Source organism: Pogona vitticeps, chromosome 2 (assembly GCF_051106095.1).
Source record: "Pogona vitticeps strain Pit_001003342236 chromosome 2, PviZW2.1, whole genome shotgun sequence".
In the NCBI taxonomy this organism is placed as follows: domain Eukaryota; kingdom Metazoa; phylum Chordata; class Lepidosauria; order Squamata; family Agamidae; genus Pogona; species Pogona vitticeps.
This window is the reverse complement of record NC_135784.1, coordinates 149,587,486-149,611,149: the sequence shown is the minus strand read 5'-3', so window position 1 is coordinate 149,611,149 and position 23,664 is coordinate 149,587,486. Positions and strand designations below refer to the sequence as shown.

General features: G+C 40.9%; 1 protein-coding gene across 8 annotated transcripts in view; it reads left to right on the top strand.

The window, feature by feature from the left end:
- CEP112 (centrosomal protein 112) overlaps positions 1 to 23,664 on the top strand; it is a 455,788-nt gene that overhangs the window by 90,156 nt on the left and 341,968 nt on the right. For all 8 annotated transcript variants that reach the window (XR_013541089.1, XR_013541088.1, XM_072990811.2 and 5 more), the window contains 4 exons: positions 5,651 to 5,805; positions 8,871 to 9,000; positions 9,543 to 9,635; positions 11,195 to 11,254. Coding sequence is in view for 6 of the 8 variants with exons in the window: in XM_072990811.2 (XP_072846912.2) it covers positions 5,651 to 5,805; positions 8,871 to 9,000; positions 9,543 to 9,635; positions 11,195 to 11,254 (438 nt within the window). In the remaining 2 variants the exon portion in view is untranslated. The remainder of the gene's footprint in view (positions 1 to 5,650; positions 5,806 to 8,870; positions 9,001 to 9,542; positions 9,636 to 11,194; positions 11,255 to 23,664) is intronic.

Here is a 23,664-nt window from a genome sequence, read left to right as displayed (position 1 = left end):
GCAGCGAAAATGGCCGCCCCTATGGAGGATCCTCGCTGAAAGGTAAGTTTTTGCCCAATAAGAACGCATTAAACAGGGTTTAATGCATTCTTATGGGCTTTTTTGTTCCGTACAGCGATGTTTCCGGATAGCGATGTTAATACTGGAACGGATTAACGTCGCTATGCGGGGCACCACTGTAATTGAAGTTTAATATAAACAAGACATAGGTTCTTCTGGCCAGTCAAATGGTATAGCTGGGCATAGGGTTTTGGCCTGTATTGGATGGTGTACCCCCCCTCCCAGGTACCTGAATTGAGCTAGCTCTCGGCCCGAACAGCAGGGTTTCTGTGGAGTCTGGGAGTAGCTTTTGCACAGTTGAAGCTAGTGCTCAAATGCCCATTCTTGGAGATGTCTGCTCAGTCCATGGTGGCACATTCCATCATTGCATTGTATTTGCATGAATGTAACATCCTCTGTGTGGAACTTTGAAAGCTTTAGCTAGTCCTAAATATTGAGGCCATTTGCAAAGAGTGTACAATGCGCTAGTTGTAACAGTTTATCTGCTGGTCTGCATTAGGGCACAATTTGAAGCTCTGCTTATTACTTACAAAACCCTGCATGATTTGAAATTGGAATATTTAAAGGACTGTATTCTCCTGTCTGAGCCTGCTTCCAGGAGAGTTTAGTCTGACCTCCACCCTGTTGCCATCACCCCAAAAAGTAGACAGATTTTGAGCCGTTGTGAAGGATAAGATTTTTTTTTAAATTCAGGCACAATATCTTTTCATTATACTTTTAATTGATGTAGTATTAAAACTTTTTAATTCAACAATGCTCTAATATTATAACTTGCTTTATTGATTTTAATGTTATGGTTTGCTGTAGAAACATGTTGTGTAAACAAGTTGCACTTCACTTTGGGTAATAGTTCAAGTTTAAAAAATGGCTTTAAATCAATATACGTAAGTACATAAATAGGAATATTAATCTCTCTTGATCTTTGGAACAATTCTCAGAAAAAGAATCAGGATTTATCATTCAAAATAGTGTATTAAGTTGGCTGGATAGTTTGGCTTAGGTATCTGACTATGAAGTCAGAGATTGGAGACTTTGATTCCTCACTGTGCCTCCTGAGAGAAGAGCCAGTCTGGGTAGCCCTGGGCAAGATGCACAGTCCAGGATGCTCCCAGAAGAAGGGAATGGTAAACTTCTGAATATTCTGTACCTGAAAAACCTTGAAAAGGGTCTCCATCAATCTGAATTGACTTTATAGCAGATGATAATTATTAGTACAGTATTAAGATTTCAATATAAGAGATTTGTTCTGTTTCTCATTGTTTTAATAATTTTGTGTGCCATCAAGTCACATCTGATTTCTATCGATCCTCTTATGGTTTTCAAAGTATGTAAGATATTTAAGGAGTATTATTACCATTACCATCACTCAGTGAATTTCTGAGGCAGAGCAAAGATTCAATCTCAGATCTTCTGGGTCCTAGTCTATGGCTCTGCCTGCTATATACCACACTGACTATCATATGAATAATAGAGACATATAACTGTGAAGTATAAATACATATAAATACACCACTAAGAGCACAAGTGAACTAGCAGCACTTGTCTGTATTCCAGTGACAAGGCTGCCACAGTGTATATGGTCTGTTGGTGAGCCTGTCCACAGAAAAGATACGGTTTCTGTAGATGAACCTCAGCCTTCACTGTTGAGGCCCTTTAGCCCAGTGGTCCCCAACCTTGGGCCTCCAGATGTTCCTGGACTTCAACTCCCAGAAATCCTGGCCAGCAGAGGTGGTGGTGAAGGCTTCTGGGAGTTGTAGTCCAAGAACATCTGGAGGCCCAAGGTTGGGGACCACTGCTTTAGCCTATAAAGAACTGGAATTTCTTCTAGAGAGTGAATGGAATTTTCCAGATGTTTTTATTGGCTTTTAATGATGTAAAAAATGATATGTCGCCTTGGGTCCTTTTTAAAGAGAAAGATGCTCCCAATAAATTTATTGGGAACAGGAGGCACTCTTTCTAACAGCCAGTGATTTTTCTACCAGCAGAAGATATAATTTTACGGACATGCTGTTTTTCTTGGTTGCATTTTTATAAAACCTTCACCCTAAATAGGATTTCATATTACAAAAAAAAAGAAAAGATATTTAAAAGTCAAATATTCAGCATAATAAAAACATCATAAAACCTGAACATAAATACAGTAAAGCTGAGAGCATGGCAACTATTTTAACCAGCCAAAAATGCAAGTTAAAATGTTAAAATTTTAAAATGATTCCAGACAAAAAAAGTCTTTGATGCCACAACAAACTGTACAGTGTTTACATCGGGCTTACCTCCTAAAGGAGAGTATTTCAACCTGGGTCAGCAGTATAAAAATAGCCCTCTCTTCTTGGAGATGAAAACCATATTTCTCTTATTGATGAAATATGAAGAAGAGCCTGTGGGGTGCACTGCTTTTTTACATACTTGTTGTTGTTCTTGATTCTCAGAGAAAAGTGGAGCTGCTGTACTTACTATTGAATTTCTGTTCTTTCCAAGTGAAGGTGGATATTTAGGGCTAGAGTTATCTTGTATCTGTCTAACTCTCTTTTAGAAGTACTGCAGTTTAAGAAGAAGCAGTCATGATAGTTTATGCAAGAATATAAGCCAAAACCCAAAGAAAATAATAATAATAGAAATAATAAAATATAAAAATAGAATATGTTAGCTACTCCAGCATCATAGTTCAAACGTTTTGCACATTGTGCGCATACGCATACAGAGTCACACACAGAGAGAACTAATTAGCACTTCTGAAAGAGTTTTTCTGGATTTGTTTGAGGAATGGAATCACTGAAATATATATACACATTTATAAGACTATCAAGCAGAAGTATTTGAACAAAGTGTTTTCAGCTTCCACCTTCTTCATGTCTTATACAGTATGAATTGAGTTTGAACTCATTCTTTTTACAGCCTTTCCCCCTTTTTACAGTTCTTAATTTTAAAAAAATATAATTTTAACGTTAAAGTTTAATGTACTGCACTTTTCCTGGAATATTATTTGTGCCTGATATATATATACTGTTTATATACTGTGTTTCTCTATCTATCTATTTACAAAGGGATTCTTGTAGAAGTCTGTAGTTCAATATCTAGTAAGTGAGTATATGGTTATCAGTGCATTTAAAATAATATTTTCATCTATTCTGTTTTTCTTAGGAACTTACCAACAGTTTCTTTAAAAGAAACTTTTCTTGATTCTGTTTATAGTTTGACTAAGTTGGTTTCCCCCCCCTTTGCCAAACTGCCACCAACTGGCAAAGCAGGATATCCTCTTAATCTTATCATATGGTCAAATCTGCTGAATACAGGATGTCTGAAAGCTACTCTTTATCAAAAAGCTGGATAGTAATCTCTGCTGGCTACACAGCAGATCCTATAATTGAAAAGAGAAATGTCCTCATCTTTTTGTCTGAACAAATACAGTCCTTAAAGCTGCACTGAGGCCAGTTGTCTGTGATTAAAATAATGCAATACAAGTGCCTTTTCTAGGCTAATAAAAATCTTCAGATTGTGTAATTGGGTGAGAAGTTAGGTGAGGTACGTATTTTAAAGTAGCTAGCTAATTTTCTCCTACATTAGTAGCAGTGTCTCGCAGTGTTTATATTTTGTACAAATATGTCCAAATTTTGAATTGTGCATATGGTCTCAAGTTTCTGAACTATAATGTCACAATATTTTGAATTACTTGCCTGATCACTCTAGATGATTGAGAATTTCACCCGGTTAGATGAAGAGGCTGAAAGAACAATTGACTGTTCTGCTAATCAGGGTTGAGAGGAGGGTTTTTTGTTTGTTTGTCCTGCCCAGTATAGAAACGAAATCAAAAGAGGATGGAGCACTTAGGCCTTCCTTCTCTTGTTGTGCACATCCACTGCAGGATCAAGGGAGTTGTTGGCAAAGGTCTGTCCACGGAAAATGATCTCCAGAAGACATAATAAAGTATTTCACCAGCATATTCATTCATGAGCACATGGAACACTGATGTGAAATGGAAGTTTTGTGTTCCTTGGTCCATATTACTTGGCTAATCAGAACTGGCTGGATAGCTCAGTGGTTTAGGTATCTGGCTGCTGAGCCAGAGGTTGGAAGTTCAGTTCCCCACTGTTCCTCCTGTGAAATAGAGCCAGCCTCTGTGGCTCTTGGGCAAGCTACATAGTCCCAGCGAACCACTTCTGTGTATTCTCTACTGAGAAAACCCTAGAAAGAGTTGCCATAAGTCAGAATTGACTTGATGGCGCATGATTAATAATAATAACCAGAGGTTGGTGTTTCTTTTCTTAAACTGAGCAGAAAAGAGAGTTTTGTGCCCACCCGTACACTGGATGCATATACAGAGAGAAGACAAATAAGTCTCAGTGATTCATACTGTATATGGATCCAGTCATTGTATGGGAAGGGATTTTATCGTGATTGTCCAAAAGTTGTTGTAAGGATGCCAAGGGAAATCACGTGATTAAGAAATTCTCTAATGCTGCATTTTTGTAGTTATATAGCTTTAAAATTGGGTGTAAAAGTGTTTTTCCATTTTTTGTTGGAGATTGTTATTATTTTAGTTGTAATGTATGGATATATTTTTGCTCTGTACAACTGTGAGCTGCCCCTGTGTCCCCTTCCATGACGATACAGAATGTTGCTTCAGAAATAGGCTCTTTATTAGGAGCAACAAAACTTTAAAGGGCCAACAAGGCCAGTAACAAAAAGAACATTCAACTAAGGGTGCCACTTTCTCAATCCTTGGGAATCTGTCAATTTGTAGCCTTTATTGGGAGGTTAGGAGCCCTGCCTTCTCTACCAGATCTGGGACCCCCCCCTTGCAGGTGGGCCTGTCAAGAGGTCCCACAGCAGGGGTGCTGGATGCAGGCCATTAAGTGTCCCTGCAGATGAGCAACAAAGGCTCCCTCTCCTGCCACTCCCCTTTGCTTTCCACCAGCTGCTGTCAGTCCATAGGTCTGGTAGTCCTCTTTGGAGGCTCTTGCAAAATCCATGCAGAACTGGCTAGTTTCCCCAGGAGAATGGGTTGGAGAGTGTGGAGAGGCAAAGCAAGGCGCTCCCTGGGGCTCACAAGGAAGATACCTGTGGGGGATCTCCGATGGAGCCACTTGCCCCTGGCACTTCTGGTGGTGATGGTCCTGGCAATGATTCTTGAGCCTTCAAGCCTCTCAGCGCCAAGCCTGGTCCTGATGGCCTTGGGTGGCTTCCTCTGGAAGTACCAGCAGCTGCACCCAATCCCCGGTCTCAGGGTCTTACCTGCAGACCACCTCCCATCCAGCCTTTAATTTCTGCAGTATTGACAGCATCTGCTGAGCCTTGTATGCATCACAGTCCATGGCATCAGCCCAACGATCCTCCTCCTCATGGTCACACTTTTGGCCTCAAGGATTTCATTTGCCTCTGCTCTGCCAACAGCCCAGTCCACAGGTGAGCTGTAAGTGGGGAATCTGGCCAGCATTGTCCAAGGGGTGGACCACCCACCCTGACATTTGGGGGAGGAGCAGCTCTGCTGATCCCACAATGATGTAAAGCCTCAAAGCTTTAAAATTTTAGATAGATTGTCGTATGTTAAGCAGCTTGTGGATGTATTTCTAATAGTCTTGACTTTGTTTAGAACCAGATGATCAAAGAATTTGAGGCTCGTGTCCATCAGTTGACTGTGGAAGCAGAAGCCAGTAATTTGCAGCGTCAGAAGTTATCTCAAGAAAAGAGCAATCTGGAACAATCCTACCAGGCTGTATGCATAGAAATTGAAGAAGTCAAAGCAAGGTACTAATGAAGTGGTTTTTCTTTGTAAAACATTAATTTTCAGCCACTATTAATTGAAGAATAATCACCAATTTATGCATTGACTTTAATGAACATTTGACATGTTTTACTTATCAATTTCTTCTATCAGTTATTGTGAAATAAGTTTCATATGCTTTGATATGTTCACATATTCCCAGGATGAATTAAATGTGAGTTAAATTTTATCAGCCCCAAGCAAAATCAGGCTTTTTGCCGATTCCCTCCCTGCATCTTGAGATAACTCAATATGATCCAGAGGTACATCATTTAGAGGTGTTGCTGTATTGACCTGTTGAAGCAAAAACAACAAGGAATCTTGTGGCAACCAGAACATTTTAGGGAGTTCACTGTTCCAAATACAGTAAACCTGCAGATAATCTGAGGTGATCACTAAGAGAATAATAAGAGGGTATAGCTGATATATCTTTGAACTTCATCTGGAAAAGAATGGTACTGCTGTAGTAGCAATTCTAAAATAGTATTTAGATCTTGGATTTTAGATCCTTTATATACCTCAGACCTTCCTGTGCTTGTAGGTCTTATTACTGACTGCATCCTCTAGTATTTGCTAATGATATGTTTGATTTAGATTATTTAAATAAAGATAAATATAGAGACCAAATTGGTACCAAATTGCTAACATGCGCTGGATTATGGAGAAAGCTAGAGAGTTCCACAAAAACATCTACTTCTGCTTCATTGACTATGCAAAAGCCTTTGACTGTGTGGACCACAGCAAACTATGGCCAGTTCTTAAAGAAATGGGAGTGCCTGACCACCTTATATATCTCCTGAGAAACCTATACGAGGGACAGGAAGCAACAGTTAGAACTGGATATGGAACAAGTGATTGGTTCAAAATTGGGAAAGGAGTACGACAAGGCTATATATTGTCTTCCTGCTTATTTAACTTGTATGCAGAATACATCCTGCGAAAGGCAGGACTGGATGAATTCCAAGCTGGAATTAAGATTGCCGGAAGAAATATCAACTACCTCAGATATGCAGATGATACCACTCTGATGGCAGAAAGTGAGGAGGAATTAAAGAACCTTGTAATGAGAGTGAAAGAGGAGGGTGCAAAAAACGGTCTGAAGCTCCACATAAAAAAAACTAAGATCATGGCCACGTGTCCCATCACCTCCTGGAAACAGAAGGGGAAGATATGGAGGCAGTGACAGATTTTACTTTCTTGGGCTCCCTGATCACTGCAGATGGAGACAGCAGCCATGAAATTAAAAGATGGCTGTTTCTTAGGAGGAAAGCGATGACAAACGTAAAAAAGCAGAGATATCACCTTGCCGACAAAAGTCCACATAGTCAAAGCTATGGTTTCTCCAGTACCGAAGTATGGAAGTGAGAGCTGGACTATAAAGAAGGCTGACCGCCAAAGAATTGATGCTTTTGAACTGTAGTGCTGGAGGAGACTCTTGAGAATCTCCTGGACTGCAAAGGGAACACACCAATCCATTTTGAAGGAAATCAATCTATATGTGGGACAGGAAAGTGAGGAGAAATTAAAGAACCTCTTAATGAGGGTGAAAGAGGAGAGTGCAATAAACGGTCTGAAGGTCCACATCAAAAAAAACAAACCAAAGATCATGGCCATTGGTCCCATCACCTCCTGGCAAATAGAGGGGGAAGATATGGAGGCAGTGACAGATTTTACTTTCTTGGGCTCCATGATCATTGCAGACGGTGACAACATCCATGAAATTAAAAGAGGCCTGCTTCTTGGGAGGAAAACGATGACAAACCTTGACAGCATCTTAAAAAGCAGAGACATCACCTTGCCGACAAAGGTCAAAGCTATGTTTTTTTCCGGTAGGGATGTATGGAAATAAGAGCTGGACCATGAAGAAGGCTGTTCACCGAAGAATCAATACTTTTGAATTGTGGTGCTGGAGGAGACTCTTGAGAGTCCCCTGGACTGCAAGGAGAACAAACCTATCAATTCTAAACGAAATCAACCCTGAGTGCTCACTGGAAGGACAGATCCTGAAGCTGAGGCTCCATTACTTTGGCCATCTCGTGAGAAGACTCCCTGGAAAAGAATGTGATGTTTGGAAAGTGTGAAGGCAAGAGTATACAAATGTAAAGAAGTATACAAATGTAATAAAAATATTAAACATTGTATTAAAAATGGTAAATAAAATCGTTTGTCACCATGGCCAGATCAGAGCTCTCCAGGCACAAAAATAGCTGGCACACTAGTTTTAACTGTGCAAAGATGGGGTCAACCTGACTTCCCATGGGAGGGAGTTCCAGAATCTGGGAGCAGCGATAGAGAAGGCTCTCTCCTGTGTCCCTACCAAATGCATCTTATGAACTGAGAGAAAGGCCTCCCCTGATGAGCTTAACACCTAGACTGGCTTGTGAAGGGACGTTTATTAGAGATAGCTTGGACCCAGGCTGTTTAGGGCTTTATAAGTTGAAACCAGCACTTTGAATTGTGCCTGGAAATGGATTGGCAGCCAGTGAGGCTGCTGTAACGGGGGTTGTATAATTCCTATAACCATTCCCAGTTAACAATCTGGCTGCGGCATTTTAGACTCACTGAAACTTTCATCCTCTGTTACATAGGCAGCTCCATATAGAATGTTTTATTCCAACCAGGATGTAACTAAGGGATGTGTCATCATGGCCAGATCAGACCACTCCTGGAATGGATGTGGCTTGCACACTAATTTTATGAATCAAAATTAGTGCCTTTTAAAATTGTGCACTAATTTTATGAATTAAAATTAGTGCACAATTAAAAAAGGCACTCCTGGCCACTGCTAAAACCTGGGCATCCAGGCTCAGAGATGAATCCAGGAGGACCCCCAAGCTGTGTAGCTGTGTTTTCAGAGGGAGGCAACCCCATTCAGCACAGGCTGCATCCGTATTTCCTGTTTCTTTCCCAACAGACTACCTTTGGTTTTGTAAAATTAACGCATGGTTTGATTAGAATATGTTATTTTCAACTTGGAAAAGCAGAATACAGTTTTATTCACATTGTAAGGGTAGTAGAATCATGCTATACTTACTTGTACTATCTGTAGGCACAACTCGCTTCAAAAAGAAAAGGGGCATATTTTACAAGAGTTTGAAGGAAGTATTCAACAGCTGCAAAGTAAATATGATGCTGACCTCAAGCTGATGAAACAGGAACATGCTCTTTCTGCAGCAAAGGTATGTTTAGATGTATGTAATCATAAAAACAGATAGAAAGGCTTGCTTATTAACAATATATAAGAAATAAACGTTTTCAGTATGAACTTCTGGGGTATTAATCTTTCATACCCTTGCATATATATATGAATTAACATTGACTTGTTTAACTGGGGTTTCTCATTTGCCTTAATGTATTTACATGCACACATATTGACAAGCCTGAAGTCTAAACTTGCTATGTTACATTTTTAAGTGAGTAGTTTCTCTGAGATACACGCACTATTTAATCATGTTCCATTAGTATTTTAGAAAAAAAAACACACACATTCAATCAGTGATAATAATAGTATTTGCATTTTAAGGACAAATAAAATATTCAGTGCTTAAGTTTAAAGTGTTCATATCTTTTACAAGTAGATCATCTGTCCCCAACATCTTTTTAATTAGCTCTACTTTATTTTACTAAATGTCTTTTAAAGTATAACTTTGAAAAAAGGAAAAGTTTTTTTCTGCCAGAGTTAAGGCAAGACGAATGTTGGCTTTCTGTTAAATCCCTACAGGCATCTGATGTGATTGAAGAATTAGAACAGTGTGTGTCTCAATTAAAACAACAGTTACTAGAATCGGAACATCAAAGGCAGCAACAGCTGAGGGTGAGCCCTGATTTTTTCACTCAGGAAAAATGATGAGCCCTTTTAACTTCTTCTTGGGATTTGTATGGCTAGAGTGCTCAAGTAAGAGTTTCTGGAGTTCTTGGTAATATTATCAGCCAGTCATTCAACACCAGAAATAATGGAATATGTTCTAATTTCTGGTTAAACCCTTTAAAGCAACTTGGGGGCTATTTGTCTTATTTCTTTTCTTATTGAACTGATATGAAAAGCGTATATATCAGTGGATTAAAGAAAAGGATACAGTGGAGTTGAAAGTAATCCTTATGTCTGTCTTACGTAGTGATAGTTACATTTGTATAAATTGGTATATTAGCATAAACTTGTCACGTTGCTGCTATATTTCAAAGAACTCAGTAGTATTTTGCTGCCTTTTCCTTTCTGTCCAATTTATTTTTTGCTCCTATTCTTTTTCTCATCCCTTAAAGTATGTTCACTGCATCTTCTTCAGAGCTCCCCGTACCCATTTTTGGCTCTTTATCTGTGATTCACCCTTTATTGTGAATTGTGTAATGCTTAGAAGGCTGGTGTTTATCATGTTCTTTGGAACACTTGGAAAGTAAAAAAAAGGAGGGAATGAAGTCAATTTCTTCTATATTTTCTCAGGAATTATTTTAATATTTACTGGTCTGGATACAATATTGTAGGTTACAATGTTACTTGGAATACTTGCTGGTGGTGGTTAGGGTACGTGGCATGACGGTCACCATTTTCCTGTGGCCGGGAGTTGCCTTCCCAGATATCTCGGTGGCTTTCATGGCCTTTTCCAGCTCAGGAGCTCCAGACCAGTCACTTCCCTGGTGATTCCCCTTCATGAGGGGCCTGGAATGCCACTGGCATGGTCCCAGCTTGGGGAGCTGTTCGCTCTGCTCCATGGAGAGGCAACACACTGGTGAACATCCACATGGTTAAACTTGGTCCTGGTCACCTGGGTTCACCATCAGCCAGCATTTGGGTTGGCTGATGTGGATCCGTCCTCCATGCTAGCATGAGAACTACTGGCAAATGTTATTGATAAAGTTGTGGCCTGTTTTCCCCCAGTGTTGGTGTGTTTGTATGTGTGGGTCTTTCATGCCTCTGCCATATCCAGCTCAGATAGCAGGTAGACTGCTGAATTTTCTTGATTTTCCTGTTCTGCTAGAGCCTTACACTGCTCAACTGTTAGGCGCTCCTGGGGAGGGATGCAAGGGATGATTGGAGTAAACTGAGAAAGGTCCATTGTACGCCATGGGGCTCTGTGATCCGACCTAGTGTATATTGTTCAGATGTATCAGCTTGCAATATTGAGGTTGTGGTGTCTGGTAAAAAGACCGTTTCTGTGTGTTTGTAACAGAAATTAATGTGCACTATCCTCATGGGAAGATGACGTTTTGAGCTAAACTTCCTACACATTTTCTGGATTAATTTTTCTTCTGTTGTAAAATTAATTTTTCTACTTTCCTAAAACCGCCTTCTGTTCTTCTCATGATAGTTTATGGATCTTGATAAGAGCTTGTGGATCATGGAATATGATTACTAGTTTCACTTTCTCAATTTTCCAGGACCAGGAGCAGAAATTTCTACAGGAAAAAGGTCATTTGGAAAGATCTCATGAAAAAAAGGTAATAAGCAGGAGGGTCTTCCTTCTTTCCTTCCTCCTTCTCCCCTTTCCTTCTCCTTCTTTCCTTTCCCTTCTCTGGGAAAAACAGAACATAGAGGGGGCAAAATATTAAAAACTTGTGTAAAAGAAAACTTTTAGCAACCTGTTTTTGACAGAATTGTGTTGTTACCTTGGTTTGAATTGAACTTGAAAGTATTTCTCTGTCTAGAAATTCATTTCATCAAACAATGTCAAAGTTTACTTAGTGGAAGTGAATTTTTAGACATAGTGCAAGGGAGGGATCCACTATGATTTTTATACAACTGGCTGCATAGTGCAAGTTATATGAATATTCTTTCTTTCTTTCTTTCTTTCTTTCTTTCTTTCTTTCTTTCTTTCTTTCTTTCTTTCTTTCTTTCTTTCTTTCTTTCTTTCTTTCTTTCTTTCTTTCTTTCTTTCCTTCTTTCTGTCTTTCTGTCTTTCTTTCTGTCTTTCTGTCTGTCTTTCTTTCTGTCTTTCTGTCTTTCTGTCTTTCTGTCTGTCTGACTGACTGACTGACTGACTCAGAATGTTAAAACAAGTAATACTAAAATCACAGTAAATTACAGATAAAAAAAATCAGTTAATAAAAAACATTTAAAACTTTAAAAACAAACTTTAAAAAGCAAAACACCAGCACCCAGGGACTCAGTACATAGTTGTTAAAAGCCTGCCTGAAGAGTTTGGTCCCCAACTCTTTGCAGAAGGATAAGAGAGGGGTCCAACCTTATCTCCTGAGGGAGACTGTTCCACAACCTGGGAGCAGCCACAGAAATGGTCTTCTCTTACGTTTTCATTGCCATCACAGGTGCATTTGTTGGAGACAAGAGAAGGGCTTCCTCTGCAGTTTTTAAGGGCTTAGAAGTCTCATATGGGTCGATACAGTCCTTCAGATAGCCTGAACCCCAACCTGTGTAGGGCTTTTTAAGTAATAAACAATATTTTGAATTGGGTCTGGAAACAAACTGGTAGCCAGCATAATTGTAATAGCAAGGGTGTTATATGTTCCCTAAAACTGACACCAGGCAGCACCCTGGCAACTGCAGTTTGAACCAGCTGAAGTTTCGGGACCATCTTCAAAGGCAGCCCCACATAGAGCGTGTTACAGTAATCGTGTGTATCTTGTGTTACCCACTCATATTCTGGTTAAATCTACCACAGTCTGACTGTCATACTTTTTCTGTCTACGAACATCACATAGGATCTAAATCTTGGCTAAAAAGGTTGATAATACTTTTTCATTTACTTAGATAGATTTGTTTATTTGTTTAAAATATTTTTACTCTGCTTTTCTCCTTGAAAGGGACCCAAGGTGGCTTACAACATTGAAAGACAGTATCTGAAGTTGAAAACAATGAGTACACAACAGTGGTTAAAATAATTAAAAGATAATATTTAAAGCTAGGAACAATGAGTAAAGAGGAATCTTACATTGTTAAAAGGCAGCATTAAAGCTAAAAACCATAAGTATGCTTAAAAAAATGCCACTCTGAGAAATCCAAAATACAAAAATGGAGAATACAAGTAGTACCAAAAATCCAGTCAAAGCAGTAATGCAAAACAATCCATCTAAAAAAAAATCACACACAGGTATCTAGTTACTGAGGGGAGGCTTGCCTGAAGAGAAAGGTCTTTGCCTGCTTGTGAAAGGACTACAAAGATGGGGCCAGTCTGGCCTCATGTGGGGGGGGGGGAGAGTTCCAAAGTTTGGGATCAGTAACAGAGAAGGCCCACTCCTGTGTCCCTATCAGATGCACCTGTGAAGGTGGAGGGACCAAGAGATAACCATCTGAGGTATATCTGAGGTAGATCAGATCAGAATGCCTGTCGTGGCTGCATTTAAGAACTTTCAATATTTTTTTCAAGTTATTACAGCTGTGAGATTTTAAATGCTTATGTAACGGGCAGCCAAAACATCACCTGTCCGTCACAGCTGGGCAGTGAGTCATCAGCCAATGGTGTGACGGAGGGTGGAACTTAAGGGGAGGAGCTAGTATAAAAAGAGGGGTGAAGAGTGTGTGAGAGCAAATGAGAGTCTGAGCTGAGTTTTAAAGTAAAGTAGCAACCACTCTCTGAGGTTTGAGGGTGGCTGTTACAGCTTAATTGACAGATTTATAAGCTAAAACCATAACTACAGATTAAATTTTGTATTGCCCATTATCAATAATTATTGGGAGAGAGAGTGAAGGAGTCAGTGTTGCTTATGCCACTCAAGTTTATCTTAACTACTGTGTTTGATTAAAAAAGAATAAATGGGTTTCTCACAGGCTTTATACTTATACTTTTAATTTTAATTGTACTCCTTCATACCCTGTCATCTAGATTCACTGGTTACTCCAAAATAGAATACATAGCATGTCTTTTTCACAGATGACTTTTTCATACAATGTATTGAGGAAACAATAGAGGATACAATCATGTATGGAGATGTGTCCTTCTGATGGTTGAACTCTTGTTAGGATTATTGTTCAGATCCCCAAAAATGTATCTACCAAAATTAATGAAAATATTATGGCATGTTAATGACTAATATGTTTTATTGGTGTTAGCTTTCATGTAGTGCTGATGCATTGTTAAGGTGCTACAAGAGTTTTAGTTGGTTTTACTGTAACAGATTAATACATCTCCCGCTCTGGAAATTTCTATGAAAACAGTATATAGTATTCACACATCATGCTGTTGTATGTATCTTTCCCTGCAGCCATGTAAGCAAAAGTTGTAGAATGTAAATGCATTCTGAAGGAGGGGCATTTAGTAAGGAAGTGGTTACAGGCATTCAGAGCCAGAAAAAATATTTAGGGCCCTAAGGATTTTCTCTAAATCCATTAAGAACTCTGTACTTTCTTTTGGACTGTATAAGATGTTTCATACAGTAGTGCCTTAACTTACGAACTTAATCCGTAATGGAATGGTGTTTGCAAGTCAAAATGTTCGTAAGTCAAAGCAGCATTTCCCATAGGAATGCACTGAAACCCGATTAATCCGTTCCGGCTGTTTTTTGTTCTTATGTTAAGGCACAGTTTGTAAGTCAAAGCATTAGTTCCCATAGGAATTAATGCAAAACCAGTTAATCCGTCCTCTACCACTAGGGGGAGAATATTTTTTTAACCTAAGATGACTTACAGTGGACCCTCGACTTACAGACGGCTCGACTTACAGACTTTTCGAGTTACAGACTTCTCTGGCTGCAAAATTTAGATTCGAATTGCAGCCAGAGAATCGACTTACAGACCAGAAAAAAACCAAAATGGAATAAAAATAGAATAAAAACCACTGGTTATGGGATTAATCGGTTTTCAGTGCATTGTAGGTCAATGGAGATTCGACCTACAGACTTTTCGACTTGCAGCCACCATTCCAATACGGATTAATTCCTTAAGTAGAGGGTCCACCGTAGTTTAAAAAAGGCAGGAAAGGGGAGTGTGTGTGTGTGTGTGTGTGTTTGGAGTCTAAAACACATGCTAAACCAACACATTTTAAACCAACACATTTTAGTCCACTACTGTTCTCCATTTATTCATCGGATTGCATCAATAACCATCCCAGTAATAGGATTATCAAATTTGCAGACGATACTACACTAGTAGGACTTATCTCTGGGGATGATGAGTCTGCGTATCGGGACGAGGTATTACAGCTATCCCGCTGGTGCAAAAAAAACAATCTTTTATTTAACATCCAAAAAACCAAGGAATTCATAGTGGACTATAGGAAAAAAAGAGCAGACATTCAGCCACTGTATATAGATGGAGTTTGTGTGGAACAGGTGGTTGAATGTAAGTTTCTTGGGACTATCATAACAAATGACCTGACTTGGAGTGCAAACACCGCTGCGTTAATCAGGAAGGCACAACAACGGTTGTATTTTCTAAGGATTCTTAGAAAGCAACAATTGACTGAGAGTTTGTTAATCACCTTCTATCGGAGTTCGATTGAGAGCATATTATCCTACTGTCTCTGTGTATGGTTCACGAGCTGCACAGTGGCAGAGAAAAAGGCAATTCAAAGGGTGATTAAGATGGCCCAAAACATCATTGGCTGTTCACTCCCCTCTTTGGAAGAATTGTATAAGAACAGATGTAAGAGGAAGATATCTAACATACTGAAAGACTCCTCTCATCCGGGATATCAGCTCTTTAAACTATTACCATCAGGAAGGAGATTCAGGGTATTGAAAGCAAGGACAAGCAGATTCAAGAACAGTTTTTACCCAAGTGCAGTATTGAGTTTAAATGTGGGGCCATAGGTTTTTGGTGGATTTCAATTGCTGAGAGAAAACGGGGTATCTATATTTGGATGGTGAAAGTTGTGTATATTTTAACTTTTTTTTGTAGTGTTGTCCAGTTTTACCTTGGGGAAGAGCACCTCATTTCGTTGCACCCACTTGTGAGCGCAATGACAAATAAATTTCTTATGTCTTATGTCTTATGTCTTAAACCAAGCCAGCACAGACCCTTGCAAAAACTTTTCTGATTGACAAGGGAAGCATGCAGGAACCATTGCAAAAGCATAGAAAACAAACAGAGCAGATTAGAAATGCAAAGAGAACAAAGCAAAAAAGCAAGAGAAGCCTGCATGAACCATTGCAAAAACAAACGGAGCAGATCAGAAATGCAAAGAGAACAAAGCAAAAAGCATGCAAGACACATTGAAAATGGGGAAAAGAACTCAAAAAGCAACCAAACCCCCCAAGACCCATCAGAAATAGGGGGGAAACACAAATTCCCCAAGACCCATCAGAAATGGGGAAAAAAACACTCCAAAAAGGAACCAAACCCCCCATCAGAAATGGGGGGGGGACAAAAAACAAACACCCTCCCAAGACCCATCACAGCATGGAAACATAACCCCCCAGTTGAAAATCACGCTGCAAAAATACCCAGACCAGTTTTAAAAAGTACAAAGCAGCATCTTACCTTAGCAGGCAGCCTTCTCAGATCGCACACTCTCTAATTGTGGCGAAAGAGCTACAAAGAAGCAGCCTTGTCGCCACCCACAGTTAGCTATTTGAATTTCCTGTCCTTTCCCCCTACCTTTTTCTGTTCATAAGTCAAAGCTCCGTTTGCAGGTCAAAGCAAGATTTTGTGAACGGAGCTGTTCATAACTCAAAACGTTCATAGGTCAAGGTGTTCGTAAATCAAGGCACCACTGTATCTGTGCAAAATTCTTCATGCTTCATGTCTGTATATTCTGTGCTGTCAAGTCAGAACTGATTTATAGTGACCTTGATAAGGCTTTCAAGGTGAATGAGATACTTAAGGAGTGGTCTTACCAGTTCCATTACCCCAGTTAGTTTCCATGGCTGAAGGAGGGATTTGAATCCTGCTCTCCAGAGTCATAATCCATTACTCCATCCATTGCACCACACTGGGAATTTAGTGTGCTTTATAGACCAGACTATTTTGCCTATTTATTAACAGGCTGAGGTCAGTCTGTGTTTCAAAAGATTTTGTCTTGTCACGAGTGGTAGACACCACATTTGTTTTAACAGAAGGTAGCAAAAGTACTATTTTGATATTGCACCCTATCTGAAGAAAGGAGAAGGCTATCCATAACATCTTGTAATTAAAACTGGCAGATTTATTAAACCAAGAAATTTCAAAGATCTCTCTGCTGGGGGAATTTTACCTGACTTCATAGTGTCAGGGGTTCCACATTCTATACCTTTTGTTTTTCAGAAGGCACATTGATACTGTCTCTAAATGAATTTGATATTTGTTTGTTGAATTGGGCTCAAGAGGATGTTGGTTAGCCATCACTCCTTCAAATTAAAAGGCATTGAAATTGTTCAGCACCACTGCTGTGATATTATCAAGAAACAAACATTTAAAATTCTGTTGAGTGGGCAGTGTACAACTCCATGCAGACTCTTGAATGTCCTTAAATTAAGTGTATATGTGTTGTCCTTTGTGTTACATACAGCACTGATGTTACCTGTCTGTCATGGGTTTGGAGGGAAAGTTCCATCCTATGGGGAGTGGAAGGCGGGACATCAGGAGGAGGGGCTGTACTGTATATATATGTGGAGCTGAAGGAGAAGCTGGAGAAGAGCTGAGAGAAGAAGCTTGAGTGGGGGTCTGTGTGTCAGACAGGGTACTACTGTGTGTCAGTCAGTACCAACCTGATAGGTTCAGGTGTCTGTATGGTTAGCCAGAACTGATAGGTTCAGGGTCTGTGCTTCAAGTTAAGTGTTCTGTGTGAACCAAACTGTGTGTATGTATGATTGAGACTAAGCCACGTTACTGTATCTTATTCATTTGATCATTTTATTTTTCCCTGTGTGTTATTTAATAAACCTTGTTCTTTTATTTGTTAAAAATCCATCCCTGGTCTGTGTGACTTCTTATAGGGAATGGTTGGTGGCAGCTTAGTGAAACTGTGGCATATCCCAGTAGGTCTGGGTTTGTCACATTGATTGGTGTCCAGCGTGTGGGATACGACTGGTCCAGTTGTCCAGTGGTCCAGCAAAGCCTTGGCAAGAGTGCCCAGAGCAAGGGGGGGTCTAGTCAGGGACAATCTGAGAGCACGTAGGTAATCTTCTAGGTGTACCTCACGGGGAGGTGCGCTAGTAGAAGAACGTGTAACCTCAGATTGGGGACTAGATTAGGGAGCTCTGAGGCAGCCTGTTTTGGCGGGAAAAAAGCTGAGGCAAAACTGTGTAGTAGCAGTGATCTAGCCTGCCTGCTGCGAGGCCTAGCAGAGGGGGGTAGACTCTGGCTCGCAACTGTTGCAAGTTAGTGCTGAAGAACAGCAGTAATCTATAGAAAGCTGGTTCTGAGGCAAAAGAAAAAAAAAAGTGGTCGCTTTATTTTGAGGCTTGACTTTTGAGAGCAGCCTGTTCTGGGGGGGGGGGGATTATGCCCTTGACTCGAAGCCAAATGGCAGAAATGGGTGAAGTGAAAGACCCCCAGGTTGACCAAGGTTCTGAGGATGAATTTGGCTCAGTGCAAGGTGACAGCACGGGAGAACAGAACCCAGAACTCAGAAAATTGCTCATAGCCCAACAGCATGAACTGAGGATGAGGCAATTTGAAGTGGAGGAAAGATTAGAGAGAGAAAGAAGGGAGGAAAGGGAAAGGCAATTGGAAATGGAGCAAAGGGAAAGAGAGAAACAAAGACAATTTGAATTGGAATTACAGAGAGAGAAAATGGCGTTTGAGTTAAGAAAATTGGAACTGATGAATCAGAACAATAATAACAATAGAGATTCTGAGGGGGGCCAATTGTCTAAGACTGACCTGAAGAAATTCCCTGTGTACCACAAGGGAGATTGTCCTGAAGTGTTCTTTTCCCTAGTGGAAAGAGCGTTTGTGGACTTCTCAGTAAGGGAAACTGAGAAGATGACCATCATGCAATCTTTAATCAGTGGCAGCCTTGCAGAAGTCTATGCAGAGATGCCAGAGGAACTGATGAAAGATTTTGCAGAGTTTAAAAAACTGGTGTTTGCCAGACATGGGATAAATGCGGAACAGCTGAGGCAAAGATTCAGGTCAATCACCAAGAAACCAGAGCAGACTTTTACCCAAGTGGGGGCCCAATTGGTGAGGCTGCTAGAGAAATGGCTATCTCAAGAGGGGACAGAGACCTTTCAGCAGCTCAAAGACTTGATAGCGCTGGAACAGTTCTATTCAGTCCTGCATGGGGAACTGAAATTCCAGGTGAGGGAAAGGAAACCGAAATCTGTGGCAGAAGCCGCCGAGATCGCAGATTTTATTTATCAAATCAGAAAACCCTTAGGTGCTGAGTGGAAATCTGTAGATAAACCCAAAGAAACCTACAGCAAGTACTCTCAGGGACCAGGGAAAAGCCAGCAAGGGGGAGGGGCCCATGGTGAAGGGAAGCCCTCAGACATGAAACCAAGACCTCAGATTTTGGAGGGAAAACCAAAACAAGATGAGAAAGACTCAAAATATAGCAGAAAATGTTATTTCTGTCAGGGAAAGGGCCATCTAATCTCAGAGTGTGAGAAATTAAAGCAGCTAAAAGGAATTGTGCCTCAGGATTCGAGTGGAACCAAGCCAAAAGCTGTGTTCTGTGTCCAGAAAGAGCAAAGCTCCTTGTCACTGAGGGAGCCGGTTGCCATGGCTACTCAATCTGGAACAGTTACATCTGCTGATCAGGCTGAGGAAAATGGTCCTCTTGTGGAGGTCAAGCGCTGCTTGCTCGTGAGAACAGATTCTCAGTTGTTTGAAACCGCAGGGGTGGACGTAGGAATACTTGACCATCAGTATCGGGGGCTGAGGGACACTTGTTCCCAGGTGACCCTGTGCCATCCAGATATTATTCCTAGGGAATATATAATCCCAAATGAGAGCATGAAGGTGGCAGGGATTGAGGGGCAGGTGATCTCACTGCCAGTAGCGGAGGTACCTGTGCACTTTCAAGGCTGGAGGGGAGTTTGGCGGCTAGCGATTTCATCGACTCTGCCAGCAGCCGTGCTCGTGGGAAATGACCTGGCTGAACATGTGAAACGGGTGCTAGTGATTACACGTTCACAAGCCACCACGGGGACAGTTCAGGGGGGTAATGATGAGCCAGAGACGGAAGCAGAGGGGAGTTCAGAAGCTGTGGTGGAAACCTTAACCACAGACAGCCGATTTGGCCAAGAGCAAAAGGCAGACGCCACTCTCCAAAAGTGTTTTGAACAGGTGACTGACGCCCAGCTAACACCTGAAACCCCAGTGAGATTTCTAGAGAAAAAGGGGATTTTGTATAGAGAGACCCTGAGGAATATCTCAAAAGGGGGAGATGGGATCCGAAGTCAGCTAGTGGTACCTGAAAAGTATCGCCCCATGATCTTACAAAGGGGGCACTCTGACATGTTTGCTGCGCACTTAGGGGTGAACAAAACACAGCAGAGAATCACACAGAATTTTTACTGGCCTGACATAGGGAAGCAGATCAGGGAGTTCTGTAAACAATGTGATGTGTGTCAAAGGCAGGGGAATAGCCACGACAGGACCAAAGCAAAGTTGTGCCCTTTGCCTGTGATTGACACTCCGTTCAAATGCATAGGGGTGGATATTGTGGGACCTTTGCCCAAGGCCACAAAGAGGGGGAACAGGTTCATTCTCACCATTGTGGACCATGCCACGAGTTACCTTGAAGCCATTCCCTTGACTAACATTGAAACTAACACAGTGGCAGATGCCTTGGTGGGGTATATGTCCAGGATGGGATTTGCCTCAGAAATAATCACAGATTTGGGCGCATCGTTCACATCGAAGCTCATGAAACGCTTATGGCAAATCTGTGGAATTAAGCACAAGGAAACCACTGCCTATCACCCTGAAAGTAATGGGTTAACTGAGAAGTTCAATGGGACTCTAATGCGCATGATTAGGGCTTACTTGGCAGAGAATCCAAACAATTGGGACCAGAAGCTGCAATCCCTTTTGTTTGCTTATCGATCAGTGCCACAAGCCAGTACCGGGTTCAGTCCGTTTGAACTTTTATTTGGGAGAAGGGTGAAAGGGCCCCTTGATCTGATCAAACAAAATTGGGAGCAGATCACCCAGGATGACCCACAAGACGTTGTGACATACATAGACACCTTGATGAATGACTTAAAGAGAAACCTAGAGCTAGCAGCAGAGACCCTGCAAGCTCAGAAGGTCAGAAAGAAAGCTTGGGATGACCAGAACGCCAGGGAGAGGCACTTTGACCCAGGGGAGGGAGTGCTTTGGCCTAGGCCCTGCAAAGAGAACAAACTGCAGCTGGGTAGCCCAGAAATAAAATACTTGGGTCACATAGTAGGGGGAGGAGTGATAAAACCCCTCGAGGCCAAGATAGAAGCAGTTCGTGATTGGCCCAGACCCAACACCAAGAAAAAAGTCAAATCATTTCTTGGGTTGGTGGGCTACTACAGAAAGTTCATCCCGAGGTTTAGCGAGATTGCAGCTCCGCTGACCGATCTGACGAGGAAGAAGACTGATGACCGCATCCCGTGGACCAGCGACTGTGAGGAGGCGTTCCAGAGGTTGAAGGGGGCCCTCATCAACTATCCAGTGCTGCGTGCTCCAGACTTCGACCGGGAGTTCATCATCTACACCGATGCGTCTAACAGCGGGGTAGGAGCAGTTCTTTGCCAGGAGGATGGGAATGGTGACCAGCATCCAGTGTCCTACCTGAGTAGGAAACTCCAGAAAGGTGAGAGACATTTGGCAACCGTGGAAAAGGAGTGCCTGGCCATAGTCTACGCGATCCAGAAGGCCAAGCCTTACATCTGGGGAAGACATTTTACTCTGTGCACTGACCATTCACCACTGCAATGGTTAAAGACAATGAAAACCCACAATAGTAAACTTATGAGGTGGGCTTTAAACCTGCAAGACTATGACTTTGAAGTGAAGGTGGTCAGAGGGTCAGTGAACTGTGTTGCTGACGCCTTGTGATGAAGACCTGAAGAATGAAGACGGCGAAAGAAACATGGACTATGTATATATTTTGATGACAAAAAGTTAAATGTACTTGTGTATTAAACATGTTGGTTTGTATGAATAAAGGTAACTTGATGTATTGTTAATGGTAAATGTTTAAATGCCTAATAGAGTGTAAGTATAAGTAAGTATGGTATTGTATGTTATTATATGACTGTTTTTGTTTGTTTTGGGTCCAGGTTGTTTTTTTGGTGAAAAGCACCTTAGCTTTCCCCCTACAAAACAACTTATAAAGAGGGGAGGTGTTACATACAGCACTGATGTTACCTGTCTGTCATGGGTTTGGAGGGAAAGTTCCATCCTATGGGGAGTGGAAGGCGGGACATCAGGAGGAGGGGCTGTACTGTATATATATGTGGAGCTGAAGGAGAAGCTGGAGAAGAGCTGAGAGAAGAAGCTTGAGTGGGGGTCTGTGTGTCAGACAGGGTACTACTGTGTGTCAGTCAGTACCAACCTGATAGGTTCAGGTGTCTGTATGGTTAGCCAGAACTGATAGGTTCAGGGTCTGTGCTTCAAGTTAAGTGTTCTGTGTGAACCAAACTGTGTGTATGTATGATTGAGACTAAGCCACGTTACTGTATCTTATTCATTTGATCATTTTATTTTTCCCTGTGTGTTATTTAATAAACCTTGTTCTTTTATTTGTTAAAAATCCATCCCTGGTCTGTGTGACTTCTTATAGGGAATGGTTGGTGGCAGCTTAGTGAAACTGTGGCATATCCCAGTAGGCCTGGGTTTGTCACAGTAGACACCACATTTGTTTTAACAGAAGGTAGCAAAAGTACTATTTTGATATTGCACCCTATCTGAAGAAAGGAGAAGGCTATCCATAACATCTTGTAATTAAAACTGGCAGATTTATTAAACCAAGAAATTTCAAAGATCTCTCTGCTGGGGGAATTTTACCTGACTTCATAGTGTCAGGGGTTCCACATTCTATACCTTTTGTTTTTCAGAAGGCACATTGATACTGTCTCTAAATGAATTTGATATTTGTTTGTTGAATTGGGCTCAAGAGGATGTTGGTTAGCCATCACTCCTTCAAATTAAAAGGCATTGAAATTGTTCAGCACCACTGCTGTGATGTTATCAAGAAACAAACATTTAAAATTCTGTTGAGTGGGCAGTGTACAACTCCATGCAGACTCTTGAATGTCCTTAAATTAAGTGTATATGTGTTGTCCTTTGTGTGCCAGCAAATTGCTGACTCTCTGTATGCTGCAGGCAGATTGAAATCAGTGCAGGCAGTAGTTACCATCTGGTCTAGGAGAAGGTGTTTGCTTCAATAAATGATTTATACACAAATAATTAAAAGTAGTCATTTAGTCCTTACTCAAGGTACAGTATTTGCTTTAGTGGAAACCTATGCTGTGACACAAATATGGTATTGTCGTTATTTTTATTATATATTTTAAAACTAGGAATATCCACTTGATACTTCAGTGTTTCTAAATTTTCAGCCAGTGCAATGACATGAGCCTGCCGTAGATTCATGGGCATCTGAACTCAATTGAGAAGATAAAACAGCATTAAGGTGTGATCTGCAATACGTGGAATCATTAAAAACATGTGTGCTTTGCACGTTTTGACTCTGCTGGACCAATAAAGAAAAGTTAGTTTCAGAGTAAAAGGCCCTCCACAAAGCAGAACAGTTAGCAACCAAGTACTGCAGTCATACCACCTAATATTTATGTCTATCAATGATTTTAATCTTTTAAGGGAAGAATAGATAGTACTGAATAGCAAAAATCTATTCTTGATCAAAATTGCCAGGAATGATGATCACAGTTGCTACTGCTCTAACACTGCCTTTACATGTGAGGTGGCAAAAGGAATGCAATCTTTATAGCAGGTTTCAGTACACATTAATCAATAGAAAAAACATATAAAATGCATAGCTCTCAATGTTTTATTTTATTATGGCTTTATGTTTACATTTCCTTCAACTTCATAG